Below are 22,173 nucleotides of genomic sequence, written 5' to 3' on the forward strand. Positions count from 1 at the left end.
GCCATTGACTGAGTACTCTGCTCTCTGTTGGAAGGGTGGGTAGCACAGGATTCTGTGTGTCACTTCAGATCATTGGCAACACCCCTGTCACCCAAGAGCTCACCCCTAAGACAATGATTTTAACTCTCAGGAGCAGCACAGCCAGGATGGCCCGTTTACTTCCCTGTGAGTTTTGACTAGGAGAGCAGCTTGAAGAGGGAAGGACTGGACTTTTCAAATCCCAGCTCTTCTATTTAGAAAGAAACGTCGAGTGAGGTCTGCACTGAGCTTTTCCTTTCAAGTCTCTTGGCCAACTCCAAAGAGTACTTTTGTAAGTACCCCTCACAGAACTGGGGCAAAGTGACAGTCACCTTTTACCCTATAATTTACTCTATATTAATTAAGAAATACCTCTAAATTTAAAAGTATAAAAATACCAAAAACTGGTTAATTGCTTTGTCTAGTTAATAGTAAAAAAAACTTGCTTTTAGCTAAAACAAACAAAAGATAAATAGGAAAGAACTTACGGATCCATTACTCAAAATAGTTAAATACTTAGCCGTGAAGTAAAAAGCACTGCAATCCCTTGCCTGCCTGCCCCTCCTTCCTTCCTTCTCTCCCTCCCTCCTCCCCTGCCTCCCTGTGGAACTCAGGGCCATAAGCTCTGGACTCGACCAGACCACTGAACTACATTCGTGGCCTTGTTGCTATTGTTTGGTTTCTGATGCACAGTCTCATTCTGCAGTCCAGGCTATCCTCAAACTCATAGCAATCCTCCAGTCTCAACTTCCCTAGTGTCTGAAATTATAAGTTGTTTATAAGGCACCATATCAATTTTGAATTCTTTTTTTTTTAAAAAAAAAACTTAGTTTATTTAAATTTTTATCAATTAAATTTGTTCTTTGACAATTTCATCCTTGAATAAAATTCATTCATTTTACTCTCATGGAATTCTTTTGAGTACTTCTGACATCAAAATACTTGTATTATATTTTCCTATTTAACATAATGCATTCAAAATGAATGACCTCATTTCGTGTGCCTTTGAGAAAACACTTCTGAGAACATGGCACATGAGATCATGTCTGCACTACTGTCTAGTCTATATGACATAGTCTGTGTCTCTTAATGAAGAGGGCACACGGAAAGAATTTTCTTTACAGTAAGTTTATCTTTTTTCGGAGCCACAGGTTCATGCATCTTGAAGAGGCCAGTGTGGCTCCTGCAGGTCATGGCATCTCACATTACTGAAATGTTAGTCAACAAGAACAAAATGGATCTGTAACAAACCTTCTAAAGGCTTAAAAAGGAATTAGCCACTCATGTAAACTATGTGTTACCTTGGCACTGCTCACTTCCTTTCTGAGTCCTCACTATCACAGTGAATGAGCTTCCCTAAAGCATGACAAACAGGACCCCGCGACCTGGGTTCATGTCCTTTGTGAGAGAAGGCAGGGATCAGCATCGCAGTAACTATTTTACAACCCCAAGCTGAAAATAAACAACCACACATGATTTCTAGCTGTGTGTTCTGAGAAAAGAATAGCATTAAAGGATCCTAGAAAGGTCCCCCATAGTATATAAAAAGCAGGAAATAAGTCAAGAATCTAGCAGTTACAAAAAGTGCTTCTTGTCCACTTCATTTTACTTTTCTCTCTTCTTTCACTTTTATACACTCTAGAAACAACAACTGTTAGAGAGAGCCTGTAAGACCCAGACTCCAATTCTGACTCAGTAATGACTGTGTGACCTTGGGTAACTTTTGTTCCCTCATCTTCCATGTTCCTCATCTACAAATTAGGGGCAAAATCTGCACAGGTTTTGTGAGGGCTGGATGAGATAATACATACGAGAAACAGGATATTGGTCAGCACACAGTAGGTGATTTGTCGAGGGTCTGATGATATAATATATACGAGAGATCGTATGTTGGTCAGCACACAGCAAGTGAGTTGTAAATATCAGTTCATCCACCAATCTTCCACTTGAAAATATAGGTAGGCAATACTTTGTCTTGATGACTCATTTCTCACCTCAGTGTCACATTATTACTTGCCCAGCACCTAGCAACCTTTCCCGTATCAAGAGGCACCTAAAACTGCTGTCACTGTTGTCTTCCCTGCCTACACGCAACATGTACATGTTCACTACATGTATGCTGCAAGCATACAGGTGGCGCTTGCCCAGATCACCACTCCACTTGGCATTTCACCCACAGAGGTGCGAATCTGGATAAACTGTTGCCTTTTCTTGCCGTTTGCTTTTAAAACACCAAAGCTCTTGGGCCATCTGACTTTTAATGTGCTCGTGGTGTTTTACTGCAAATTAGTTTATAGTTGCTTTTGCTAAGGCAGGGACTGTCATCATCAGATCTCTGGGTACCCAGGAAGGCCTGGGCAAAGGGAAGGGCTCTAGAAATAGGGAGAGAGAACGCTTCCCAAGCTGGGTACCAAGAACAAAATGGACATTTAACATCTATTATCTTAAGCCTTGAAACAATTTTGTGGATAGTCCCATTTATTCACAGACAAACCAGATTTACACATAGGTTAAGAGATTTGCTCCAGCTGATAAATAGAACAGTGGGACAAAGTCACCCACAGACCTATACATTTTAGGTCTTTCTTCCCAAATATCGTTGAAAACAGCCCCTTTCTTTCATGTCTATCGACTTTCAATTTTGATTTTCAGAAGCAGCTTGACAAGACTGAAAGAGCTAGAAATCATTTTTGACTGATGTGTCCTTTTTCTATTTTCCAACAGAATATTTCAAATTCAAGTCTAGAAGTCACGACTTGTTTGAACTCAAAGTTCATGCTGCTCTGTCCTAGAAGGATGCTATCTATGTTCCTAGGAGGAGGGGATAAGGAGATGTCAAAGGAGGCTAGAGAGAAGGATCAGCAATTAAGAGAATTTCCTGCTGTCCTATAAGTTCAGTTTCCCACACTCACAATCAGTACTCCATTTCCAGGGGATCCAACATGCTCTTCTGACTTCTGCAGACACCCACCTACACCTACATACATATTTAAATGGGACTAGTAATTGTGGTGCACACTTTCAATCCCAGCACTTATAAGGCAGAGGCAGAGGAATCTCTAAAAGTTCCAGGCCAGCCTGGTCTACATAGTAAGTTTCAAGCCAGCCAGAGCTACATAGTGAGACTCTGTCTAAATTTTAAGATAGATAGATAGATAGATAGATAGATAGATAGATAGATAGATAGATAGATAGATAGATAGATAGATAGACAGATAGACAGATGGGTAGATAGATAGATAGATAGATAGATAGATAGATAGATAGATAGATAGATAGATAGATAGATAGATAGATAGATAGATAGAGGATAGAGAATAGATGATAGATAGATAATAGATAGACAGACAGATGACAGATAGATAGCCAGCCAGCTAACCAGGAACAGGTGCTGTCCAATATGGCAGGATCAGAGGTTGGGGGTAAGGGTTGTGATATGAGGTACACCCCTATCCACTCACAATTACGTAGGAGTAAAGCAACTTCATTCCCATTCCCAGAACTCACTAATTTTTTTTAAAATATGTTTTAGCCTAGAAAGAATATTCATAACATACCTTTCAAATAAGTTTTAGCAGTTGGGTAGATATGCACATACAATTCTTTTTCTCTTCTCCATTGAGGAGCTATATCTCTGAGACAAGGTTGACTATGTTGCTCAGGTTGGCCTCAAACTTGCTACTTAGCTCAGGCCTTGAACTTGAGATCTCAAGTATCCAGGACTACAAGCCTATACCACCAGGCCCAGCTCCGCTTGTTTTTATAGTAGTGAATGTTCTGCAGTGACTGGGTCCCAAACACCTCCTTCACTTCATTCCTGCAGCCTCCCTAGCAGCCTTCACTTCCATTCTACGAACCTAATCCCCTGAGGAGTTGGCATAAGGCTATGATTTCTAAATCCGTCCCAAGTTTCTTCTAAAGCAGTCCCTTTACTTTTACGCCTACAGGCTTTCAATTTTGACTTTCAACAGCAACTTGACAAGGCTAAAAGAGCTAGAAATCAATTTGATTGCTGTGTCCTTTTTGTACTTTGCAAAAGAAAATTTAAAATTCAAGTTAATAAAGCCCAAGCTACAGCCTAAGAAATCCTAAAGTCAACATGATCTGCTTCCATGTTCTCAAATCTCAAATTTTTCACTTAATAGCCCAATATAATATACTGAGATATAAAAGTGACATCTAGTCATTTTTTAAGAGGTTTCCTATGTCACACTGCTAGAAAGATATTTCAAATATATGCATGCCTAAACATATGCACACACATATATAATTTTGAGAACATATCATACAATGCTTGAGTTTTTGTATCTTAAGGAATAAAAATCTATGTATCATGTTAATGTTTGCTTTCATTCCAAGTACTCTTAGCCACTGCCATGGAACATTTCTTCATCTTTGGTCTATTACATGTAGTTGGCTTTTAATAATAAATGTTTGCTAAAGATTATGTATAAAACCTGGCAAATAGCCTAACACTGAGAATACACCTGAAGAATATAACCTAAACAACCTGTGGAGAATAATCATTCACATGCTTTTAATATACAAAGTAAATAAATAATTTCAGTAAGTATTACTAAGATCAACTTCTATAGGAACAATGAGAACTGGTTTCTAAATTTATTGCAGATTTGACAACAATTCAGCAATTTTGTACACTTGAAAAAATTATGGACTGAAAATAAAAATATCAAAAAGCCCCTGAAAGAAATTAAAAATATCTGAGAACAAAAGAACTTGTTTGTGAGTACATTTTTTAAGCATTAAAAAAAAAAAAGTTGTCAGGTCTATTCCTGCTTTTAAAATCTTGTTATCAAAGTAGTGGCCCCAGCAACAGGCATCATCAAATGGCAATTTCTCAGAACAACACAGTGTTGAGTTTACCTACGAAAACAAAGGCTGTAAGTTAACAACTATGTAATTAAATTTACCTGGCTGGGACTGGGAGTTTGGGGCAACGCTCAGATTTTGAAGACAAAGTGTATTCAGAAGGCTTTATGTTGTAGTCACACAGTGCGGAGCCTGTTGAAAGAAAGTCACATGTTAGCTAGTGGGACAGTCTGGACAAAGTCTCAATTGTTTCTCCTTAACTTCAGGTGTTAATGCTAACAGACCATTTCTGTCATTATAGACATTGTAAAATCACTTAATATAGACCATGGATCATCTATGTATACTATGAATCATTTAAAACAGCTTTCTCTGAAGTGACCAATAATTTAATGTATTTTAGGCACAAATTTTAATTCCTAAAACCTTTATTGTCTGTCATGTCAGGTTCTCTACCAGTTGAGACATACATATCACTTACTATAAGCCTATAAAATGAGCATTAGGACACTCACAGACTAGGAGATAGAGAAGCTAAAATCAGAGGCAACTGGTAGAAGGGCTGGGATTAATTAGGGACCGAGCACTACTGCGAAGCCTGCACTCCCCTGTGTGATGACTGCCTCTGATTCATGTGTTTTCCATTACTGAAAACTGCATGCAGGTAGGACATCACTTTTCTTCTTATTTAAAAGGCACAAACCATTCCCAACTATAAATCACTGAACAAACTGATAAATTAGTAAGTCATCTCCAGTTTCCAGAAAATTCAACTTTTGATTGACTATAGAAAGAGCTTTCTGATTATATGACTAATACTTATCTAAATAATGCTGAAAATTAAGAATGATAGAGTCCACTGAATTTAGTATGGACTATCTTATGAAACTGCGATTATTTTTGATAGAGTGACTCCAATATAGGAAGGTCCGTTGTACACCAACAATAGATGCCAGTGTGTGAGGAGCAAGCTGTTGCTTTGGTTTTGTAGAGTACCTATTGTATTTTACCCATAAACTATTTGATTAACTGAAATTTCTACCAGGTTTCTAAGTAAGCAAAATATTCTATTATTAATACAAACAGAAAAGCTTTCATTTGTATAATGAATGATAATAAGATCTTATACTGTACTACTATGGGAAAAGCTCAAAATATGCTGTGAAGCCAGAGTGGTCAAACTGAATACTGGGTTAATTTTGGAAAAGGCACTTGATCATATCTCTAGGAGATGGAGAGAATTATATAAAAACACATCCTGGTTTGTTTGGGACAAAATTGGGAGTGAGTTTATTTAACTTTTATCTTGTTTGATCAATCAAACAAATTGTTTGAAATTTCCAGAAAACAATAAAACAGAAGCAATGCTGTCTGACCCCAGCAAACTATCTGGTAACTGTTTAAATAAGATGGTCATAATAACATAGTCACCAAAATGTAAAGAGGATGTATTTCATGCAATGATAAGTAACTGGACAGTGCAAAACTATTTTTAAAGATACTAAAGTTACATGGCACATGGGTTAAGGATGCACTGGGTGCTAAAATGCTCTTCTTGCATTTTTGAGACTCTAGGTTTGATCCTGAATATTTAGGGGTGGTGGGGAGAGTAAAAAAAGAATAGTAAGTAGATAACTCCCCTGAAAGTACTGTCTGTCATGCCTTAAACTAACGCCATTGCAACTTTGGAGGAAACAAGACAGCAACCAAATATTTAGACTAATCCTAAAATAGCTAAAAGTCCTATGGAGAAATACTCATTAAAAAAAACAAAAACAAACACAAAAACAAACAAACAAAACCTGTGCCAACAAGTGCAGAGAACCCAGTGTGATTGCGGACTTCTTGAGCACAACTGTCAACATTTCTTTCAGAGATCAAGATGGAATGAACATGCAAAATTATGGAGGCACTCAGCAAAGTACTCTGTGCTGTGTCCCTGCTGCTCAACACATGGCTCCATCGGAATTCAATGAGCGCAGCCTCCACCCGATCGGTGCCTTCCTTCCTTTAGGGAAGGAGGTCACCAGGTGCAACGAGGCTCATTTTATAAATACTTTCCCAGAGCAATGCTCAGTGAATGGATAAGAGCTTTATCACCAATGGTCTGCTGAGACTTAGGCCAGCACTGAGATCCTGTACTGAACACACGAAAGGGAAAAAAGTCCTTCATTACATGTTAGTGGCAACAATCGGTCCTGAGAAACTTTCACTGCCTCCTGCTCAGAGCTGATAGATGGAGAAGGCGCAAACACATGGGAAAAACCCTGCAATGCAAACATTTTACAGTTGCTTTTCTTTTCACTTTATTCATGAAGGCACTTTCAGTGGGCATTTTAAAAGCAGCACCTGATTCTTAATTTTTCTTTACTGCAGAATTATAAACAATGCCTACCACAAGAGGTTTACACCCAAGGAGTCAGACACACAGGGTTTTTTAAATGCAAAAACAGGCTTAGAAAAAACAAACCAACCCACACTTGAATAATGAAAAGTCAAAAACTAAAAACAAAAGCTAATTTAAAGTACACCAGAGGCAATCCATACAACTCAGCCAGTGTTATTCAAAAGCTATCCAAGTGAGAGATTTCAGGAGCCCAACTTAGGGTATACAAATATTTATCATGGTAAACACTTACTATCACCCCCTGAGAATGTTTAACTTCTAAGATATTTCAAATGTCTTAAAATATTCAATTATTTATTCTTTGGTTCAATTTTGGTTATATCAACCCTATGATGTCTGTTTTATTACTACACTCTAGAAGTTGAGTGAGAGGGGGAGATGAGAGAGGGAGAGAAAGAATCAGTGAGCTGTTTACAAATACAATTCTCTTTTCTTAAGCCATTATGTTTTTGTTATTTATGATAATCATAACCAGACAAATATTCTATAAGGTCCCATGCCAAAATATGCCCCCACCCATCATCATCCATCCATCCACCTTCCACAGATATCTAAAAAACCATTTGTTTGAAGAAAACTTATTTCCAATACCCATTCTTTCATATACTTTAGTCCTGGTTATAGTTCCACCATCCTCGAAGACCCCAGAGTGAAATGTATCTTTATCTGATTTTTTTTTTTTCTTTCATACAGTTGCAGCTGGTGAAGACATGAAGCCCTGTCAGTAAGACCTTCCCATGTTATCTTAAATCTTCATGATCTGCAGGGCCATTTTCAATCTCTCCCAAAGGGCTTTACTCCACCTATCACATGACCCTGTGGAGGGCCTTTAAAAAATGCAGGTTCCATGTTTTATACCCTCATCCTCAGGCTAAAACTCCCACTCCCTGAACTCAAGGCCTTTCTAAAGCAGGACTGTACTTCTAAGTCGAGCCTCATTTCAACCCTTGCTGTTCAACATCTCTGGGTCTTTTGTGTGTGTGTACGCCCCTCCTTCTGCTTGAGCTGGCCTTTGCAGACTAAGTATGGGATTAAGGTCCTGCTAAAGTCGGAACAGAATTTCAAACTACTCAAACACCAACTCCTTCAAGTCTTCTCTGACCCACCCAGAAAAGAGATTTGCCACTTAGCTCCATTATAGAACACAGCATCTTATTTTGTAATTTTCAACCTACCATCTCTATTTTCAAATGATGAGCTCTTTGAGAATTATGATCCATTTCCTAGTGGATAGGTGAAACTAGAAACCATATTCTTAGGGCATCATATTACATACAATATTCATATGCCTTTCACTACACACTATGAAACTAGTTTCTCAAGCCCAGTGGTAGTGTCACGCGCCTTTAATTCCAGAACTCAGGAGGCTGAGGCAAGCAGAACTCTGTGAGTTCAAGGCCAGCCTGATTTACAAAGAGAGTTCTAGGACAGCCTGGGCTGTTACACAGAGAAACCTGTCTTGAAAGACCAAAAATAAATAAATAAATAGATAGGTAGATAAATAAATAAATAAATAAATAAGTAAGTAAATAAAACTAGTTTCTCGGTTGTAGTATGATATAGCATGTTGCGGCAGACAGTTTTGGGTATGGAGGACTGTCCTATACAATGCAGGGGTTTACCAGCACCCTTGGCCTCTCCCTACTAGATTCCAGTAGTTTCCCTCTAATTCCTTGCTCAAGCAACAACCAGAATGTGTGCAAACACTGCCAAACACAGCACCATTATGGTGTGAACAATGGGCCCAAACCCCAAATCACCTGAATTAAAGATATAACATAGAGGTAATATTTTGGGAAACGGTATTTTGCCTTAAATTGCATTTACCACCACAGCAATCTTTACAAGCATTAAAATATGAAAAAGACACCCCCTCAGAATGATTTAGAAGTTTGTACTGAACAGAAAAAAAGTTTCATATATGGATCTGTTTTCATTATGAAAATCAAATTCTATTGGCTTGTGAGAACTGATGAATTTAACTTTCATTTTTCTAATTAGGAAAATATTGTGCATTTATATTCTGGCAAAATAAAAATCACTTCTCCAATTTCAATCTCTAGTAATCCATGAAATGTGGGACATATTTACAATTCCTAAGAAGCACCATCCATAGAAATTAGCCCTTGGTACCACCCTGTCAACCATGTGTGGCACATGGTAGGTACTCAGCAAATATTTGCTAAGTGAATTTTTAATATCTACACTTGAGATTTCTAGGTGTTGTGAGGACAAGAAGTCTGATCCTGCTGGACTACAAGCTTCTTTAATATGGAACTATAATATGTATATCTGGTGCATACTTAATGGATATTAATTATTTGAGCGAAGAAATTAGTTTAAATTTTATTATCAACTGTAAACATTTTTTTTTTCCTTTTCTAAATGATCAAGCATCCTGGTCTTTGACTTGGAAACAATTAAATCATTTGCTAGAGCAGATCACCATGTTCATTTATACACATTATCAAGTCTGACCTTCTGCATCACTATGTAAAAAACAATCTATACTAACTATGTGCTCTAAATCATGTTGCTACTGCCTGGAGGGAAAGCATACTGATCTGATGCTGACTGTAAACTTAACAGCCAATGACAATCAAAAGGCTTATTAGTATTCACGAGCAGTAAATTTTATCTAAATGTCATATAATTTGTTAAAGTTTTTAAATGGCAAAACAATAATCATTGTGAAAGCACCACTCAACACTGCTGTCCTCAAAATGTGTCTATGATCCAAACAGCAGGTCATAACATACTCAGAGTTACATGAAATATTGTACATCAGAGAAGCACTCTTAAATTGTAGTGTTTTTTATATACTATAAATGAGATGCAAACAAGGGGGGAAAAACCTGCCACAGTTCGCTATTTATAGTAGGCAAGACAGAATATATATCATAAAAGAGAGTAATGAGAATGATAATAAATGTCCCATGTGAACTATTCCCAACAGCTGAGGATGTGTGGTCCACCTGTCATTTATAGAAGAGACGTTCATTTCTAAGCCACTTGTTAAAAATAAGCTAGAAAACTAGGTAAAGCATCTGATACACAGCACACAGTAGGAATTAATAACTGGTATGCTGAAGCAAAACACGTGGCTTCAGTCAGTCACTAAGACCCAGATGCTTGGAGTGAGCAATGCGGCCAGAGACAGTGGGCCAGAATTGGGGAAGAGAAGAGGAGGGAGAATTGCAAGAGCAAGCACCGTGGTCTTCCTTGTCGCCTGCCATGGTTTGCCTGGGTTCAGCTGAAATCTCATACAATATCAAAGCTAGTGTCAGAAGGAGTGTAGTTCATCCCCTCCACGATGTACACGTTATTTTATTTTTATTATTTTATTTTTTTGCTTTCAAAAATCATAAGGATGGAAAGAAACCTGTTCACCAGAAACTAGAAGGAAGGAAAGTGGGGGTAAAATGGAATTCACACCCTGCTTAAATAAGAACTCAGATGGGAGCTCTTACCAGGCAGTTTCAATTTTCTCTGTAGGACATAAGGTTGGGAAAGAGATGGAACAAGAGGGCTTAAGAGAAGGAAAGGGTTGGATAATCACTTGGAGAGGGTGTAGAAGAGAGAAAAATGAATGAGATCAATGATTTAGATGAATTCTTTTTTAAACTGATTTCACAGCTATTCTGGTTAGATCGGAGCTAAGCAATTTACCTGCTGGTGGCAACACTCATGGATACAGAATTGAGATAAAGAATGGAGAGGATGAGAAATCATTAAGTGGCAATAGAGATGGATAGGGAAATCCAGTCTACGTTCTTTGAGAAAACATTATGGATATCTACTGTGTGAACTCATGCATTGGAGCCTGGGTATTTAGAGATAAACACAGTATGATCCTGCCCCCAGGAAAGTCACATAGAACCCCAGGGACGTGATGACAAACTGATGGAAGTTTATGCAGAGTCCTTACAGTTTTTGGTAACTGCAGTTTTTTTAAAGACCATTTTAAAATTGTTTTCTTTGCTAGCATCATGTGTTTGTGATATTCCTGCCATATATGAATTACAAACCATAAGAAATTCACATTCACATATGTATCACCCAATTCACATATTAGAGAGTATACTTCGCAGTTATCTAGCTGCTCCTGCCTGCTTTTAAAGCTCTGTAGAAAACGGCAGCACCTCCACATGTCTCCTAACCTCTCCATTCTAGTCGGGGCATCTAACAAAAGCTTCCCACAAATGTCCCAGAAAACAACCCCTCTTTCTTGCCTAAAAGAAAAAAAGATTTCAGAGAACATTCTACTTCCCTGGAAACTGTGTTTCTTATAAATACTGCTACAGGACCAAGGAGCTTCCTCTTACAAATTTTTCAAAATATTTTCTAAAGATAATAAAAGTTCATGCGAATAAGCAATTTTTAATTTAGGAGGTACTTCCAAATGCTGTCATGAAAACGACAAATGTTGTTGTGAAAAGGGTTTATATTATACTCTCAGTTAGATAAGAAACAAACTATCTTACCCTGCATTTTAAAAATAAGGTTTAGAATTAGAATTCTAAAAGTAATTCACACATGATCCTTTTCTTTCAAGAACTTTTAAAAACTATGATAAAACACAGGTAACATGAACGTTACAGTGCTAACTATCTGTGGGGACACAGTCAGTAACATCAGTCACAGTGTTTTCAACCAGCACCGCGATCCATCCCTAGAACTCTCTTCGTAGGAAACTGAGACTCTTTAGGAGTTAAACAACAGCTGCCTACTTTACCCCCATCACAGCCCTATCATCTACCGTTCTACTCTCTGTCTTGATGAACTTCACCACCCTAGGAACTTCAACTATGTGGATTTTCCAGCACTGTTTGTCCTTCTGTGGAGGGCTTATTTCTCTTAGTATGACATATCCTCATTCCAACCATGAACAACTGTCGCCTGTGACTGGATTTACTTCTTCCTTCCAGATGAATAATTTCATCTTATGAATATTAACACACTTTCTTTCTTCATTTTGTTTTCTGAGATGCGAACCACCATGTTCAACTTGAAACTTTTCTTAATCTGTTAACCGGTCCATGGACAGCCTCGCTATTTCTGCCTTGTGACCAGTGAATAATGCTGCAGTAAACATGGGTGTGCCACTATTTCTTCAGATACTGCTTTCTACTCTTTCAAATAAATACCCAGAAGGGACACTGCTAATTTAAAGGGACTCCCACATTTCCACAGCAGCCAAACTACTTTGTATTCCCATCAGCAGTGACAAAACAGTTCTGATTTTTCTAGAACTCCATCACACGGTGATTTTCTTTTGAATGGTGCATCTTAAAGGCACAAACACTCCCATCCAGTATGTTTGAGAGGACATGTTGAAAGCTAGTCTAACACTAGACTGTAACTCCAAGTGCCAGATAAGACATACAGGGTTTCTGAGCAATGGAGTAGTGTTGACTGAAACCTCTGAGAACCAAAATGGCTATGACATGGTCTGGATAGTAATCACCAACCAGATAGAAGACTTGCAAATATTTTCTTCTGTTTTATGAGTTGACTTGACTCTGTTGATTTTGTCCTTTCTTGAATAAAAGTTTGTGATTTATTATTTTTTATTTTTCCTGAGACAACGTTTTGCCATGTGGCCAGTACCAGACTTGGACTTGTAACCATCCTCCTTCCTCAGCGTCCTAAGTGCAGAAATTACAGGCACAAGTCACCAGGCCTGCTTGTATGAAACTTTCAATTCTGACATAATCCAATTCTACTTCCTTCTTTCATTTCTTATGCTTCTGGTGTTATTTGGAGCCATTCAAGAAAGTATTGTGAAATTCAATCCCCTGAGGCTTTCACCTATGCTTTGTTCTAATAGTTCTATTAACCAAGCTTTTTCATGGACTTGTAATTATTCTCTTCTAGAGATTTCAGATTTCCCACTTACACCTGCATCATCTCTTACAGAAAGCTCCTCTCTGAAAGTAATTACTGAGGTCTATAAACATGAGCTCAAAGGGCCTTTACTTCCTAACAGACACAACTGTGTACAGAGGCACAGACACCAACAAAAACAAAAGTTACAAGGACCAAAGAGGAAGGGTGCTAACACAAGACATGAGAAGGACCTCTCTTGGTGATGGTGGTAACACTGGGATTACAGCTCATCGGGTCCAGCTTCGTGTCACCCATCTGAAGAACAGTGGAAGGTCTTTTGAGACATTCAGGAATTCCAATTTAGGGCTTGCTATTAAAGCAGGTATTTGGGCACCTACAACAAAGTTTCCTCTTTTGGGGGATCTTAATAAAGTTTTATGCTTGCAATTAAAGTTACTGTTGTCGCCGCCCTGTTACTGTTGCTGTGCTTTTAGATGCTGTCATTATTATTGTTGTTGTATTTTGTGATCTCACTATGTAGCCCATCCTGGTATAGCCATCCTCCTGCCTCTTCCTCTCAAGGATTGGGATTTAGAGGCATACAGCAACATGCCCAGATTCTTTATTATTTGTTATACAAACCAAATCCAAAGCCTAGGGGTACTTACTATTTGCTAAAATATTTATTAATACATACTTCTGAAACACAAAGCTACAAACTCCACTGGAAGTATCTTCTTAAGACCACACTTCAGTATCACATTTACTTATAAGGATACTGACTTGAAACAAAGCATGTCAGAGCAAGGTACAGACCAATTCTCTTCAAGAGATCACAAAAGCAGGTCACACAGAGGACAAGGAATTAGCCTTCACTTGGTACTCCCAGAGACAGCTCAGGTTCAAGGCACCAACACTCACATCCAGTATGCTTGAGAGAACACATTGGAAGACAGTTTAAGAATGAATGGTGGCTCTGAGTGTCATATCTTGTACGAGTTCTTAATCTTGTACCATTGATGAGTTCAGAGCAATGGATGAGTGCTGACTGAGAACTCTGACAACATATACGCCTGCTATATAGCAGCTGTATTTAAAGCAGTGGTTCTCAACTTGGGGGTTGAGACCCCTTTGGAGGGGGGGTGTCCGATGACCCTTTCACAGGGGTCGCCTAAGACCATCGGAAAACACAGACATTTACAATTCATAACAGCAGCAAAATCACAGTTATGAAGTAGCAATGAAGTTAATTGTATGGTTGGGGGTCAGCACAGCATGAGGAACTGTATTCAAGGGTCGAAGCATTAGAAAGGTTGAGAAGCACTGATCTAAAGAACTGGTGGAGAGGCTGGATGTGGGAAGAGTGTTACATTCTACTGGGAGAAGAAGAATGGTAAGGGTGGCAGCTAACACCAACTTTTTTTGCCAGCTATACTTATCAATATTTTTCATGCATTGATTTATCAAAAAAAAATCCAAATAAGGTATGCTGGGTACAGACACTGCCCTATATGACAGATGAGGGGCTAAGGCACAGAGAGGTCAAACAACTTTTTCAGAGTCTCAAAGCTACCAAGCTGAAGAGGCAACAGCTGAATGCAAACAATGTACCTCAGAGCCTGTACTGTTAACCTACACCACCAGTTGGGTATCTGTGATTACGGGACCACACCCCACCTAAGATGGGGTCTGGTAAGTTACAAGCTGACGCTGGCGGCATAGGGCTGAGCAAGGCAAATGTGGGGTGGTACATGGGCACCGAAAATGAGCTCTTGAGAAGTATGGGTCCTTTTCATTCAGTGCCCATCACACACTTGGGATTCTTCACATAGCCTCATGTTTATTTGTTTGAGGACATCTGGGCTCAGAAAGCTCTTTTATCTCTTATTATGAAGCCAGTGACCAAAACTGAATGAGAATTCAGATCCTCACCAGTCCGTGACTTTTCCACCATCTGTATTAAGGGCACGAGGTGGTCAAGGATATCACCCGTCTTCTTCCCTTGGAGGACCAGCATCCTGTCGGGAAGAATCTGAAGCCATGCAGGAATAGGCCTGGTTATGACTCCAGGCATTTTTTCTGGCCAGCTACATGCTATGCGGGGTGAATACCCGAGTCAACTGTTGTTCCAAGGACCTAGTCATAGCCTTGGATTTAGGCAGCCAGGAAGGCCTGAGAAAGCCCTACACTCAAAATACAAACATGGAACCTCAGGAAGGATAAAAGACACGAACCAGAACCAGAGGGGCCATTCATATGCGGTTCTTCACAAAGAGTGACTTTAAACATAATCCAAAGAGAACTGCGGCCCCTGGAAATAAGGGTTTCCAAAGAGCAGAACTGACTGCAGCGAACTGGCTCTGCTTCCATTCTCTGCCAATCCCCAACTTTCAACCTCCACGTTCCTCAAAACTATTCTTAGAAAAGGTCATGACATAACATTAAATTTAAGAGCAGAACATAAAATTATACGTACACCAGCATACTGAAAAGGAACTGACGGCAGAAATTTGATTATAGTTCTTTATATTCATTCCTGTAACTTGCACTGTTTGCTTTTACACATGCATATATTATACTGTTAACCACGGATGAAACATAGTCTGAGGGGGAAGGAGGGAGGGGAGACAGACTGAGAGATTTAAACAAGACTTGGAAAAAGGGAAAAACCTGAACTTTACATAGAGTATACTAATAATTCCAAATGATTCTCTAGTGCACTTGGGTCACCTGCAGAGTAGCATTCACCTGTAATTCCAGCACTGGGCTGTAGAGGTCAAGGCAAGAGGGTCATCAGTCCATTCAACCAGCTCAATTTCAAAACAGCAAAAGAAAAAGTATCCAAAAGGTCTCCAAAAGTACCAAAGCATTTATTTTAAAAATATATAAATTTCCACATCACAAGGACCTACTCAGAATTTCCCTAGGAAACATCTCACCCTGGGGAAATTCTACTATTTTCTTTTCTTTTTCAATAAAGGTGTGAGACGATCTATTTCAGTTTTGTTTTTTGAGACAAGAGATCTTGCTGTATTGTCTTAGCACTTAGGATAAGCAATCCTTCTGCCTTGGCCTCCTGAGTAGCTGGGGTGACAGTCACACACCACGGCACCCAGCAAATCCAGAGTTTTAACAATCTCACTGAGTTGACGCTAGCATTTTAAACTAGAAAATCTAAAACCACTTCAGTTTTTTTTTTTCCTTCTTTAAGGTTGTTTTACGATATATTTACTATGAGGACAAATGTATACTGCAATACAAACATATAGTATTTAACAGTGAGACAGATGACCAGAGTGTCCACTTGGACAGCCTAACATCTCACCATTGATCTCTGCAAACTTCTGGACGTCACTCAAGGTTCTCAACTCTTGTCTTGGACATGCTGCTACACACAGTGCTATAGACTTGATCTTCCTGTTTATCAAGTCCAGATTGCATGGATCCAAAAAGAACACATACCTAAAGCATGGAGAAAAGAACCAAGATATTATTTCGCAAAACACATATGGTTCACTGCACACTCAATTAATCCCCAAAGCAGGACAGACTCCACTGAGCTTCACAATCAGCATTCCTCAAATAGAACCATCAGTGAAAGTTTTGAAAACAATGACTTATAATGCTAATAGAGAGGATGGAGTAATTGAAGCACTTTACAGTTTTCAGGATTCCTTTTCCTAATGTTTACATTTTATAATGTGCAGATTTTATTGTCAGAAACCATCGTTTTCTTGCTTTGTTAATCTTACACCAAACACTATTAGAATATCCCAATGTTGTGATTTAACATATATTGCAGTTTCCATGGAAACTACAAACTCTGGTTAATGAATATTATTATCAAAATGGAAATGTGTATATTAATGAAAATGCACTGCTATGAATGGAGAGTTGAATGAAAACTAGAAAAATAAACAGCAACATTACAGCCACCTATGGGAGTTTTTAACTTCCTTTCTTTACTTTTCAGGATTCTCACTTTCTAAAAATAATACAGATTACATTTTAATTGGAATATCCACATTAAATACTTTCTATTTTTTAAAAAATTCACAGCAGTTACATAAAAACAATACACACATCCTACATTATGCCCTCTGTACTTTTGTATAATTACATTTTTTAAAGGCGGAAACTTAGGTGGAAATCACAGAATTCAACAGATATTACAACCTCTCCCAGAGAAGTGATTGCCAACCATCCTCCCACAAGATAAACAGAGTGTGGTGTTGCAGACCACGGGATGGAGAATAACAAGGAATGTCTCATTGAGCACAAAGTTAAAGAACACCAGCCCTGGTACATTTTTTTTTTTTTTTTCCTGAGTCCATAGCGGATTTTACAAAGTAATGGCTTTTCCCATAAACCACTTAAATCTACACTACAAATACAACTAAACATAAAAATTAGGTGATTACTTTTCTCAGCCTTTGGCTATAATCGAGTGAAGAAACAGGACGAAGCCCCAAATCTAAAAAGCAAGAGAATAAAGCCAATGCACACATAAGATGGGTACTGTAAAAGAATACCACAAAAACGGTGCAGAAGGCACCAGAGAAGCCTTCACAGATGGAGCAATTTATTTTTATTTCAAGTGCATTGGTGTTTTGCCTGCATATGTGTCTGTGTGAAGTTGTCAGGTCCCCTTGGAACTGGAGTTACAGACAGTTGTGAGATGCCATGTGGGTGCTGGGAACTCAACTGGGGTCCTCTGGAAGAACAGCCAGTGCTCTTAACCACTGAGCCATCTCTCCAGCCCCTACAGACGGGGGATAATAAAACTGCATGGCACAGGGCAGCCAAGAGACCATCCAGGAGACCAGCAAGAAGGGGAAGTTTAAGCTGTAGTACCAGTCAACACGCTCTTAGAGACTCTAGAATGACTAGTGTTCCAAACAGATGAAAAGAATTCAAAGAAGCCAGATGTGATTTGGAAGCAGAGTTCATGGACAGCTTCCATGGCTGAAAACAAGGAGGTAGTTAGTACAGGCAGGCACAGAGAGAACAGTTGCTGGGAACCCTTGGTAGACACAAGCAGCCTCTCACCGCTTCTCGCTGCATCTGGCCCATGCATCTGACTCAGTGTGTCTGTTCCTAGGACCCCAGACAATGAACCGCACACAGCCAGAATCTGTGTGGGAACCCTCGTGTCCTGGAAGAGCGTGTATCAACCAGCTCTGCCACCACCAGTGACAAGTGCTATCTACAACAGCAGTGAAGAATGGAGCCAATGCTTACTGAATGCTCATGTATGTGCCAGACACTCTTGAAAACTCTGTGTATGTACTTATTAGTGCCACACAAGAGTGTGGTGTGTTTCTATGGAGACAGTGGAATGCGGGTGGGGAGAGAATGACTGAATATATAGTTCTTAATGATAAGTGATGCCTTGAGAAGTATCCAGAGAAGTCACATGACAGTAGAAAACAAGTTTAGAGACCAGGAAAGAAAAACAGAGGCTACCAGGCCTCACAGCTGGGACAGGGCTAGATCAAGGACAACCTCCTGAGAACAGAAATTTTGTCTGGCTGTCCTGCTTCTGCCCCTTCCAATGCTAAAACTGTCCTGGCTGCATTTAGTTTATAGGCTGAAACACCGCAGCAGTTTGTACTTGGGAGTGGGAGGCAATCTTGTACTGTGCCTTGGTTACAGCAACCTGAGCTTGTGTCCTGGTTCTTTTTTCTGAGAAGGTACTGCATCTTAAACCCACAATTTTCCTGCTTCAGCCTCTCAAACAGCTGAGATTATAAGTCCATACCATCCTCTGTTTTCAGTCTTCCCTCCAATAGTTCTTTGGCCTAGCTTAAGGAAAACATTTTTCCTTCTTAGCCTCAGTTTCCCTTTTTATAAAACTATATACTATTTATTCTATAGTCTACTTTAAGGTAAGAACTAAGAAGCCCCCAGAAGAGGTCAAGTAAACCAAAAATGGCTTAAGAAGGTGAGTGGAATTCTACAATGTCTATCGATCACTATCACATTACCACTGTTGGTTATAGATTAAGTGCAAGGTTTCAGAAAACCCAATACCCATAGAACCAAAATGTAATTTTAAATGACATCTGCTGTTGAAAATGCTTTTATACATTGGTTTACTAAAATGCTGATTGGCCAGTAGCCAGGCAGGAAGTATAGGTGGGATAAGCAGACAATGAGAATTCTGGGAAGAGGAAGGCTGAGTCAGGAGACACCAGCCTGCTGTCCAGGGAGCAGCATGTAATGGCACAGAGGTAAAGCCACAGAACAATTGGCAACATATAGATTAACAGAAGTGAGCTGAGTTTAAATGTAAGAGCTAGTCAGTAGTAGGCCTGAGCTAATGGCCAAGCACTTTTAATTAATGTAAGCCTCTGTGTGTTTACTTGGGTCTGAGCGGCTGTGGACCAGGTGGGACACAGGGAAATTTTCAGCTACAGGCATCTTCAGAAATGTATGCTAATATACATGCTTAGTACACATACCTAAGAACATATTAGATCTAAGTCACACACACTAACACTGTGAAAAGCTACTTACAGGCCCTTGGTTCTGTGCGAATGCCTTTTGGATGATGGAGAGCTTTCTCTCCCTTTGACAGTGCAATAAGCTATCTATCAACTCTATTTACAAATAAGGCTAGCACCAGCAGGTAGGCCTCCAATAGTGCCCCTTATCACAGTCTTCATTCCATGTGGTTTTAGATACCTATGGCCAACCAAAGTCAGGAAATAGTAAAAGGAATTTTTCAGAAATAAGCAATTTATAAGTTTTGAATCATTTTTATTACAGTTATTGGTATGATTGCTCTATTTCATGGTTATTGTCAGTTTCTTACTGTGTCTAATTTATTAATTAAACTTTATTATAGGTATGCACTCATAGAAGGAAAATAAGAGGTACCCAGAGGGTTCAGTATAACCCACAGCTCCAAAGACGGCACTGCACCTTGGAATACTTTGCATGAAAATAAAGGGGTCTAATTTTCAGCTCACCAACAACTATAGAGAATGTTTTTTAACCAAGAGACACAGGATAAGATGCAACAAAACAGTATCCATCTCAAAGCCTATCCTAAATCCATCCAGCCTATGGCACAGGAATGTTGTAGAAGCTCAAATCTATTAATAACTCAGAAACAGCTTTGTTTAAGTTGCACATCTTTTAGAGGACCTAGAATAAAAAGAATACCCCAAGTGGGAATGAAGGAAGGATGAGAAACAATGAGAATACTCCAGAAACTGAACAGCCTGGACACCTGCAGGCACTGGCACATACAGTATACACACAGCATGCTCAGGTGGTCCAGAAAAGACATTTGCATAGGGAATTGCAAAACGCCTAGGCAAGCTTTAAACTTAAAAGTGTGATGGGGGCTGGAGAGATGCCTCAGTCACTAAAGGCTAGGCTCAAAACAAAAAAAAAAAGGGCAATGGGGACGGGAAACAAACCACAAAGAGCCCAGGCTGTACTGGGGAGGAAGTGCTATAGGGGCTGGTGAGGGAGGGGTATAAATACACGCTCCAGTCCAGGTAGCTTCTGGGATTATTTGAGAAAGATACAAAATAAATCCACTTTAACTTGAAAGTCTGGAAATACAACACCAAATTATGTCCGAAAGGAAAGGGACGAATATGTAAATACAGTGTGGTCTGTCTGCACAGTCAACAGGAGGACACATGCATCAAACATGAGATGAGGCCACAATGGAGAACGGAGCACTAAACCACTGATGCTCGGGAAATGGAGAAGAGCCACAGGAAAGAGGCGACTTTAAAAGCTGTGCTTGGAGCAAGAAGATGAAACCCAATTATATGATGCCATAGAAGGTTTAAAGGTAGCTTAAACCTCTATCCTGCTTTTACTATCTTCACCAAAGACCAGAGAAGGTAAAGGAAATGAGATTTACCAAGAGGTTACTGCATGTTGCAAAGCATTGGAGGCTGTGTCCTCACAACCCATAATTCAACAGCTAAGGCAAGACTCTAGAAGGCAGGTGAAAACTGGAGGTCACATGGACTTAAAGTCTGACCCACAAGTGTTATTCTTCCAATCCCAATGGGAGAGAGATGACAGGGACAGTCAGCTACAGACCAATGATGACTGACTGGTTAGATCAGGTCTGTAGCAGGAGGGACCCCACCCGATCAAGATCCGGTAGTTTATCTTGTGGGGAACAGCACTCAATGATAAGCACTAAACGGGACTTCATTCACAGAAGAGCATCCCATTATTCCGCAAACATTGCTAAGTATTTACTCCCAGGAAAAGACTTTTCAATACAAAATCCACAAAGCACAAATTCTGAATGCAAATAACTTACAGACTGCAGGAAAAAAGAGACAGAAATACAACTAGTCATTTCAAAACCACATGATGAGTGTGAGGTTGAAAAGGCAGCAGAAACTGTATTATAGTTCTGCATGGAGGGAAGAGGGTGGGAGAAAGCATTAGGGAGGGGAGGAGGAATCTAAGCCGCGTTCTGAAACCGAGTAGGAATTTTCCAGACAGATGGGGAAAGGAGCACTCCAGGCAGAGGAAACCGCATGCCTAAAAGTGCAGAAGCATGAAAGAGCATATTTAAGGAGCTGCAAATAATCGGATAGGGCTGACTACAGGGTGGAACATCAAAGAGGTATGTGCCAAGGAAAAGCGGGGACAAGAGACGGCTGTCCTCAGAATCCAGGAGATCTTACACTCTGCTCCATAAGGCAATGTGTAATCACACGGCCACCTCACAATAAGGCCCTGGTGTAACCCGCGATCAAGTTGAAGGCCAGAGGGAAAGGCTGGGGCACAGCGGTGCGGTTCCAGAGATGAGCCCTTGCCATTAAATTGCCTCCTGCTGCCATGGCAACTCTGCAGCAAGGCTTTTTGGAGCAAGAGGTGGCAAGCAGATACCAGGTCTGCTGGCCGCCTCCTGCCGAATTTGGCTTCTCTCCTCTCTAATCAAGCACTGCCACGCTAAAGCTGGGAAGCTGGCAGAGAAGCCCCTCGGATGCCTTCTGCTTTAGTGATTCCTGACACATGTCATCCCCAGAGGGGAATAAAAATGGAGTCTGATCATTTGTCCAATTATTACCTGGAATCAACTGATAATTTATAGCCCC

General features: G+C 39.7%; 1 protein-coding gene across 6 annotated transcripts in view; it reads right to left on the reverse strand.

Annotated features, from left to right (window-relative positions):
- The window catches only part of Slc44a1 (solute carrier family 44 member 1), a 188,473-nt gene that overhangs the window by 89,055 nt on the left and 77,245 nt on the right, over window positions 1–22,173 (reverse strand). For all 6 annotated transcript variants that reach the window (XM_028857757.1, XM_028857758.2, XM_028857756.2 and 3 more), the window contains exons 4-5: window positions 16,410–16,546; window positions 4,950–5,040 (exon numbers count right to left, since the gene is read on the reverse strand). In XM_028857757.1, the coding sequence (XP_028713590.1) occupies window positions 4,950–5,040; window positions 16,410–16,546 (228 nt within the window). The remainder of the gene's footprint in view (window positions 1–4,949; window positions 5,041–16,409; window positions 16,547–22,173) is intronic.

Source organism: Peromyscus leucopus, chromosome 2 (assembly GCF_004664715.2).
Source record: "Peromyscus leucopus breed LL Stock chromosome 2, UCI_PerLeu_2.1, whole genome shotgun sequence".
Lineage (NCBI taxonomy): Eukaryota > Metazoa > Chordata > Mammalia > Rodentia > Cricetidae > Peromyscus > Peromyscus leucopus.